This window comes from Diorhabda carinulata, chromosome 7 (genome assembly GCF_026250575.1).
Source record: "Diorhabda carinulata isolate Delta chromosome 7, icDioCari1.1, whole genome shotgun sequence".
Taxonomy (NCBI): Eukaryota; Metazoa; Arthropoda; class Insecta; order Coleoptera; family Chrysomelidae; genus Diorhabda; species Diorhabda carinulata.
This window is the reverse complement of record NC_079466.1, coordinates 21156702-21166748: the sequence shown is the minus strand read 5'-3', so window position 1 is coordinate 21166748 and position 10047 is coordinate 21156702. Positions and strand designations below refer to the sequence as shown.

The following is a 10047-nucleotide window of genomic DNA, read 5'->3' as shown; positions in this document are numbered from 1 at the left end:
GTAAGTTGGCGGCATATGAGAAACTTTTTTATTATTAATTTTACAAAAAAAAATTATTCCTTATAAAAAGTTCTGCATGGTCCAAAATCTAAAATTCAATCTTCAGATGTTAAATTTTTTCAGTCGTATACGAGGTTTATCAAAAAATGTGATTTTTGCTCTAGAGTAAAGTACCTTTCTTTTTGACAATATCGAAAATTCTTATAAAGAAAAGATGTTCAGAATAAAAAATAGCTTTCAAATATTCAACATTGTTTATTTACCTTAAAAAAATATTTTTTTCTACATTTTCTCTGCGATTACGTTGGAAATTTAAGTTTGCACATTAATGCATAATTAATCTATGATGCACTGGACGATAATTGTTTTTATAAGTTTATTTAGAATTATTTAATCAAATTTATAATTAATATCTATGCGTATTTCCCTTCTTTTTAGATAAAAAATGATTTTTTTATTCTCAATTTATATACGAGGTCTGGCTATTAAGTAACGAGACTGCGCACCTAGAGTTCGCTCGAAAATGTGTATCAATCTCAAATTTCTCGTTAAATTGAAAAAAGCTCCGACTGAGTGCTGTAAATTGTTGCAAGAAGTCTATGGAGACAATTCTCTATCTCGTGCTCGTGTTTTCGACTGGTGTAAGCGCTTTAATGAGAGAGCAAATCAAAATTCAAGGCAATGTTGATCGTTTTTTCGACATTGACGGTATCGTAATAACTGAATGGGTTCTAGAGGGTCAGATTGTCAACTAGGCCTACCATTTGTCAGTTTTGGCAACACTGTTGGGTTCTAGAGGGTCAGATTGTCAACCACACCTACCATTTGTCAGTTTTGGCAACACTGTGAGAACGAGTTCATGAAAACGGCCCGATTTCGCACCAGGACAACGCCCCTGTGCATAACGCGCTATCTGTGAAGCAGTATTTGGCCAGTAAGTGCACTCCAGTGCTCGAATACCCACGGTACTCAACAGATTTGCGAATTTTTTTTGCTTCCGAAGATAAAATCTGTTTTGAAAAGGACCCGATTTGAGTCGATGGAAGCGGTAAAGCAAAAAACGGTAGAACTCCTAAATGCCCTCACCAAAGAAGACTTCCAGCACTGGTTCAATCAATAGAAAAAACGTAAGGAAAGGTATGTGATTAGGGGAGGGGAGTATTCGAATGTAGAATAATTTTTATAATAAAACCCTTTTTGGTAACCAGTTTCGTTATTAATAGAGTATATACTGTAGTACTGCAGCGTTTATGCTCTAATTACCCATTTGCTATAATCCTACAATAACGTATGTAATTTTTTTTATCAAAACGACATGAGAATCCCAATTCATCAGCCACTTTTGCTATAAATATTACGGTCATCGACTTCGTACAAAATATAAATAAAACGTTAACAATCGCTAGCTTGTTTATTAAAACTTGTTTTTAACCTTTTAATTAATGTTCATTTAGATAATGAGATATATTAAATATAAATTAATATTTTTAGAAAAGTAATGACGAATATCAAACTTTAATCTATAATAAATACGTTTTGGAAAAGTACATTTTCTTTTGAAAATTTGGAAAATGAATCAAACGATGTACCAAAAATGGAGACTGGTCATCTTATGTTCTTTTTCCAAAATAAGTCAAATTTTAGCCTATTTTGGATTACTAAGGTATCTAAAAATAGTCCGTCTGTTCATTATTTTCCATTTGATAAGTAAACTTTAAGGATGAACATTTTGCATTGAAATGGTATTTTTCACTGAAATTTAAAACTTAATAATGATTCACAAATGTAAACCAAATATATCCTGTATTAAAATCAAATTTTATAAGATTGAAATGTCTCTTTAAATTTTAAGGAAAATACCAGGTATCATGGGACGTCCCTGCACAATGCCCTTCCAATAGATAGCTATAAATTTGGGACTTTTGGGTCTTATCCAATTTTATACTGCTTTTGATAGTAAAGGCACTTTCTTAGATTGTGAAAAATACTATAGAGGTATGTGAATGATATTTTCCTTATATTTGCTATGCAGTAGGCAGGTAGAAGACTTCATTTCAATGCAAAATATTCATCCTTGACGTTTACTTTCATGAAATGGAAAATAATGGACAGACGGATTATTTTTAGATACCTTAGTAATTGAGAATACGCTAAAATTTGACGTATTTTTGAAAAAGTCATTCCACTTAAGCCTATGACATGGTTTGTCATAGCCTTAAGAAATCTTTGTGAAACCACCTTTTTACAAAATCAAAAATAAGAAAAATTTGCTCTGGTACCTTCTTTCCAGTCTTTTGGTATCCTCTCATGGTTCCAGATTTTATTGAAGATGTATTTTATGTGCCTGTATTAGTTCTGCTGAAATACAGCTACAGACTACAGACATAATACAGCTACTACAGAAGTGTTATTTCTTGCATCGTAATTGCTTTTCTCTTTGTACCTTTTTCGTTTTCGTTGATATCTAGATCGAAACGATAGACATTTGTTTGTTTAAATAATTAAGAAAAAAACCTACTACCCATTTTTGTTTTTGTCTTTTTGTCTTTTGACTTTTCCTGATTTGTCTTTTAGTTTTATTCTTTACGGCAGATTTTTGTTACCATTGAAGGTTTTGGTTCTATTGTATAGTATTTTTGTGTCATGAGCATTCACTGCTTCTTCTGATTTTAGAGCGATTTCGTTCCTAAATAATTGCTAGTCTTGCCTGGCACTTCTCTATTTTTTTTGTTACGAAGATATATCGAAAAATTCTTAACCTACTATAGAACCAAGCAAAATTTCAATGTCAAAATATTTTATTACTCAACATATTATCCTCTTAAATGGATACATTTATTGCAGCGAACCTGCAACGTCTCTAGAGTTTCTTCTTGCTCTGCAAACCAGACCTCCACAGCTTTTATTACCTCCTCTTTGGAAGAAAATTTATGACCTTTTAAACTTTTTTTCAGTTGAGGAAAGAGATGATAGGCGGACAGAGCCAAATCTAGTGAATAAGAGGGGTGTTCTATTCATTCAAACGTTAAATCACAAGTTTTTTGCATGGCGACATGAGATTTGTGTGCAGGGGCGTAGTCCTGGAAAAACAAAACACTTTTGGATGACTTTCCGCGTCTTTTCTCTTTAATTGTTTCTCGTAGAGTGGTCCAATAGTAATCTTCAGTTATTGTTCTACCCTCTATCCAAAAAATCAATCATGCTTACTCCATGGCAATCCGAAAAAACTGAAGCAAGAACTTTTCCAGCAGATTTTTGGACACGGAACTTCTTAGGTCTTGGAGAACCAGAGTGTCGCCATTCCATCGATTGTTGCTTTGTTTCTGGATCGTAGAAATGTTCTTAAGTCTCATCCTTAATAACAATTCGGTTTAAGAAGTCTACATCGTTTTCAAATCAAGCACAGATCGAACGCGATGCTTCTACCCTTGCACGATTTTAGTCAGCATTTGCGTCGTATTTTGTCGAAAGATCTGAAATAACACCCGTATAAAATTCAACTTGTGCATAAATTACAGCCAAATGATTTAGTTTTCGTTTTCAGAGTGTCAACAATATTCTGTTCTCCGACGAAGCCCAGTTTCACTTAAATGGGCATGTCAATAGACAGAATTGCGTTACTGGGCTGCAGAAAACCCACGTACAACACATCAAAATCCTCTACATTCGCCGAAGGTAACCGTTTGTGCAGTCATGTCAGCACACGGACGCTATTTCTTTCACAATCAACAGGGGCAATCTGTCACTGTAAATTCTGAACGAATCATAGCAATGTTAAAGGATTTTTTTTCCGCATTTGCAACAATTTAGAGCCTATAATCGTACGACATGGTTTCAACAAGATGGCGCGACATGTCATACTTCTAATGCGTCTTTGGTGGTCGTAAAGATGTTTGCAGGGAAACTGATATCATGCCGAAGGGACATTGAATGGCAGCCTAGAAGTCCGGACCTAACACCACCGGATTTTTTTATGTGGGGACATCTGAAAAGTAGAGTCTACTCCAATAACCCAGCCACGATTAATCATTTGAAGACCAACATCCGAGAAGAAATAGCAGCTATTCATTCCCCGGGCAATGTGCCAGCGAGTTTTTACCAATTTGAGATTTATATATTTCAAATAAAATAAAAAATTGTATGTGGATGATATTTAGTTTTTGTATTATTATTTTGAATTCGCAAAACCTTCTGGCCCACCCATTATAATTTAGCGTTATTTGCATATATTTGGTTGAAATTTCACAATGGAAACAACGAAAATTTCGATTTCTAACGTGACACACATTGTTCAAAAAGTTCCTCAAAGAATAGATTATGCTACCCAGTAATTTTCGCGTTAACCAAATTTTGATTAGTGGAAAATTTTGCGTGCCAGCCCACATGATGGTACAACAAAGACGAATATTAAAGCTGAAATAACAATAACCAGTTTTGCAGAAACTATTTACCGAATAATATCGATTATGGTTATATAACGCAAAAGTTGAGAAATATTATACGGCATTGACGTGTGAAAATTGGGGTAAATGCAGACATATACTATACCCGCTATTATTTCGGAACGAGCAGATCGATTCAGTTGCGGTTCCTTCGCACATCGAACAAACTCTCTAAATGCTATGGTAACATAATAAACACCTAATCATATCCGATTTCACGCGTTTATTTGGAGATTTTGATCTACGTTTCAAATTTACGATCGCATGCTCTTCGATGTCTGACACTTATAATAGAAAAATTCAAACAGTTATAACTTGCTAGGGTAACCAAAAAGAGTTAAACCGTATGTTGGAACCTTGAAAATACATCTTTACCTGTCCGGCTTAGAATCATAAAATATCTGGCGTTTTCTAAATCGCAGAATCCATTTATCGAGGTTCCAGACGTCGGAAATTAGACCTTCCCGTTTTACCAATAATTGGATTGGTTGAATTTTGAACTGGATTTATGAATTAAACCAAACTGCATTTCCTCTTGTTATAAAAACACATCGCATTCTATAGAAATATATGCACGGTGGTCCAGAAGGTTTTGCGAATTCAAAATAATAATAAAAAAACTAAATATCATCCACATTCAATTTTTCATTTTATTTGAAATATACATCTGGGAAATTCATTTCTTAAAAAGGTGTGCACCATCACGCTGCAAACATTCCTCGAATCTAGATGTCAAATTGGTAAAAAATTGGGGGGGGCGTTATTTCTTCTCGGTCTTCAACTGATTAATCGTGGCTGGGTTATTGGAGTTGACTCTACTTTTCAGGTACCTCCACATAAAAAAATCCGGTGGTGTTAGATCCGTACTTCTAGGCTGATTTACGACCACCAAAGAGGCATAAGAAGTATGACATGTCACGCCATCTTGTTGAAACCATGTCGTACGATTATAGGCTTCAAATTGTTGCAGTTGCGGAAAGAAAAAATCCCTCAACATGGCTATGTATCGTTCAGAATTTACAGTGACAGATTGCCCCTGTTGATTTTGAAAGAAATAGGGTCCGTGCGCTGATATGACTGCCCAAACGGTTACTTTTAGCGAATGCAGAGGCTTTTTATGTTTGCACGTGATTCTCTGTAGCCCAGTAACAGCAATGCTATCTATTGACATGCCCATTTAAGTGAAAATGGGCTTCGTCAGAGAACACAATATTGTTGAAACTGAAAACGAAAACTAGATCATTTGGGTGTAATTTACGCACAAGTTGAACTTTATATGGGTGTTATTTCAGATCTTTCGACAAAATAGGACGCAAAAATGTTCTGGATACCACAAGTTCAACTGATCGCTTGCGATTCAATAGACCAGGAATACGTTGAACTGAAGTTCTAACTTGTTGAGTTGTTGTCTTCTGTTCTTGTTGATCTTGGGCCTCCCGTAGACAGTCAAACCAGTAACTTCGAACTTTTTGACCCACGATCGAATCACACTTTCCCTCGGACACTGATTTATGCCATGAACCGAGCTACTCACCCCTACCACCCGCGCAGCTCCCTTTCATAACGTTCAAACGCAATAGAGTTTGTAAAATCGTACGCCTTTTTGGCCCACCCTGTACAAAAATTTCATAAAGCTTCTTCACCACAATACATTGTGTTCATAAAGTAACTTAAATTGCTATAGGTAGGTATCCTACCCAACTAACATTTTTCGCAACTTGAGGTTTTATTTTACAGCGTAACAAATTTTTATAAGAAACTTTAACTAATAAATAACTAAAACTTTGAGTTACTTTATCTATAAAACCTTTGATTTTAGTTACTTCAGGTTTTTAAAAAAGTTTTATAGAGTTCTTAAAAACTCTCTTATGAAACTTTTACTTTTGGGGTTTTATAACTTACTTCGGTAAAACCTTTATAAATCTTAAGGTGCGTAATAAATATTCTACAGCTACTATAAAACCTAAGGGTTGTTATAACACTTATAGGCCCACTAACAACTTTTCATGTAGAAGAAAGCCGCTTTGTTTTTGAGGTTATGATTTTAATAATTGTTTCTCTAAACATGACACAAGATAAGAAAAATTGGCAAAAAATTAAATATAGTAGAAGTTTTTATAGAAAGTGTTCTAAAACCCGTGAAAAAATGTAGAAAATCCAAAAGAAATAGACCAAAATTTAAACTTTCATCAAGACAATATTACATTGGCAAATACTTCTAATATAACTACCACTGATGAAGATACGAATAAAGGACAGTTAGAAGAATGTATTGACATAAGGGAAAATTAGTTAAGTAAGTTTTAATGAAGTAATAACTATGCATAACAATTACGAACTGAGAGAAAACACATATTACTTGTGGATTTTAGGCAATGGTCTGTTTCTTCAAGTATAAGCTAAAGTTCACTTCAACCGAGCTCCGTCTTGGCAACCACCCAGTCAGAAAATTGCATTTAGAAAATGCCATAATTAGGTGCAAAGTTCAAAAATTAAGCACAGCAACGGCCGGAATACTCAAAGTTGCTTTGCTAGGAAAACGTGATGTTAGCAACGAAAATAATTACAATACATTAATTGTTGGGGTCCCAATAAACATTTTCTGAAACTTCGTAATAAAATAAGATGATGAAGAGTTAATTTTTGTGAGATAACGAATTTGAAAATCAGGTATCTCTAAAATTAAAATTGATACTCAATCAAACATTAAGTGCTAGTTAGATGCTTGTGGGAAATTTAGATGACGAAAATCGGGAAAAAAATTCAGGGTACCTAATACTACTATAGAAAATATAAAATTTTTAAAATGCTGAATATTTAAGTGCTTTAACGGAAAAAAGAAAATATTGCAATACATCCAACTTTATGGATGATAGAAGCCATAGAGCTGCCATGAGTTATGCAATACATCCAAGGGATGATTTTTTATCTTCAAAACTGTTAGAGAATGAGGCGCTAATTAAGTACTCACTAAATTAATCAGGTGCTAACTATATCATTTCTATTGTGTTTGGAGATCTTAAATCTGTTAGGCCTGCTGTCCCAATTTCTAGTTCAAGTCTTCTGATGATTTAGTGAGCATTAAGTAATACATCAGGCATAGTGGTTTTAAGGTCTCTAAACAAGACAAGCACTTCATGGTACCCGAACCCTTCTGTGGTATCAGCTATAGAACAAGCACTGGAAAAGGAAGTAGATAGGAGCAAAACCAATTATTGGGACAACCTACAAGGGCTGAGACAGACAAAGATTCTTCTGGGAAACTATAGCCAGAGAAGATCTGCTGAATGTATCAACCTAAGATCTGTGGTAACTAAAACCATCCCACATTTTAGATTTTTCGGGTACCCCAAAATCCATACATACATTGATAAAATATTTATATCATATAATAATAAAATTTTCGCTATTTTTTATTTGAATCTTGAATTGATAATATTGTAATGTAGATTCTATTAAAAAAGATAATTTTTAATAATGAGCTGCTGGGCAACATTTGATGCCTAATTTTAATTCAGAACACCAATTCCATATGAAATCAGCTGCTGAAATTCGGTTCATCAATGTAATTGGTCCACAAATTATAATGTTGAAATTTTATAGATAAAAAACATAATTTAAATAATTGGGAACCAAGATATGGAATTTCAAAGGTCAGTAGAGGAGGCAAATTTGTAAATTTGAATAATAATGAAATGAAAAACACCTTTCAAAATTTGTTTTTTATTTTAAGTAACAAAAATTAAATTAAAAAAATTTTATAATTAATTTTACTCCCTATGCACCAAGACATACATCCCCAAACACGCTAAGACGGCAAACTAAAACAAAAAAAAATATTGTTGCTGTGTATAAATTTCTTTTTTTTTAAATAAATAAAATGGACTGACTGAGATCATTTTGATTTACCAATTCAACGTTTATCTTATAAAATATTCACTCACAAACGTAGTGAATAGAATCTATTCAATATAAAATAAATACTCCTTAATTTATAATATTAATAATGAATTGATCTATTATCATTAAAACAACCTTATTCAAATTTCAATCTCTTCAAGACCATTTTTTTGTAAGCTATCAAAACATCAAATTCAATAAGCTTATTGCAAGGTTAACTCAGGGTTTTCCCCCAAATTTAGGGGGGAAAATGTAAGATGGGATGTTTTTAGGGGTATTATTACAAAATATGGTTATGGTTAGATCCATATTGCAACGGAATGATGGATTATGCACAAAATTTCAAAAATGTTCAAATTGTTCAATGTCAATCTGTATGATTATAGAAAATCAAAATCTAAAGAAAAAATTTGTTACTTGAAGTTTTCGATAATTTATGAATAAAAAATTTCAATGTCAATATGAAAAAATTTTAAAAAAATATTGAAAGAAATTTTTTTCCAGAAAACTACATGTATATTCATTTTTAAGAACCTATTTACATTGAAAAGAAAGAAATATCAGTATTATTAAAATGTTTCTATTTATATATAAATTTATATCCAATTTTATATCAATTTTACCATAATATTCTTCACATTCTTACCTTAAATTTAGGATATTCATTCATCAAAATAGTGACCATTCCTACATAAGGTAAAAAGCCCCTCGCTCGGCCTACTACATCATCTTTGGTTAACCATAGTTGTCCAGGAGCATACAACCCCCTATCATCAACACTATTATTATCTCCTTTTGTTAAGAACTTAACGGTTCCGTTTTTCCTAAGAAAAATAAAATTTTATAAAAAAACTAAAAACCAATACTCCACTTCTAAAGTAATTTATCAATTTCTATAAAAGTAATTACTTTTCATGAAGTTTAAGCACTCTATGAACAATTGGAATGTCTCTTCCTTCTACTTTAAATACAACTATTTCGCCAACTCTTACAGGTTCTTCGGGGTAGTTTGTTAAAAATAGCAGATCTCCCCTATGGAATGCTGGCTCCATACTACCAGATAAAACTACTACAATAGGACTCTCACTACCAGTAACTACCATGAGTCCTTTCCATATCATCAAAGCAGACGAAACTATCATACCGAAGCTAAGTACTTGGTAGATAAACTAGAAATGAACGTAAATTAATATTTAATGAGTAAAAAGGGTATCGATACTTACCTGTCGTTTATTCATCCGTTTAACATCATCAAATAAGTTCGCCAGATCCATTTTTAATATGAAGAATAAAATTCTTGTACAGATGGAATTAATTTCCACGTCAGAAAACCTACCAAGCGGGTGAGGTTAGGTATCGATTAATTTGACATTGACAACAAATTAGAGATGTCATTTTAATCATATAACCATAATGATGTTACCAATTGGTTGTCAAATATCGCTATAATTAATACTTAATAGTTCCAGATTAATCTTTCCTTTCATTATTCTATAAAATATTTCGCTTCCTGGATATTTTTTTCGTAATTTATACAGCCTTTTGCTTGTGTGTGAATAGAAATACCCCGCCTGAACTTCTGAAGAATATTGGGAACGATGAAACCATCTTGTTTACTATTAGGGAACATTCATGTTAGAAAAGTTAAGAACTTTGAATTAGGTGAATGATGAAATTTAACGCGTTTTCATTTTCTATTCAAAAT

The 10047-nt window shown here is 32.9% G+C and overlaps 1 protein-coding gene across 1 annotated transcript; it reads right to left on the bottom strand.

The window, feature by feature from the left end:
* Positions 1–8149: 8149 nt before the first annotated feature.
* LOC130896442 (signal peptidase complex catalytic subunit SEC11A) lies at positions 8150–9839 on the bottom strand. The gene is made up of 4 exons (XM_057804571.1): positions 9566–9839; positions 9252–9511; positions 8989–9166; positions 8150–8263 (listed from the first exon to the last, which is right to left on the bottom strand). Exons 1-4 carry the CDS (start codon positions 9614–9616, stop codon positions 8213–8215), a joined length of 540 nt encoding a protein of 179 aa, XP_057660554.1. The 5' UTR covers positions 9617–9839; the 3' UTR covers positions 8150–8212.
* Between the last annotated feature and the right edge of the window lie 208 nt (positions 9840–10047).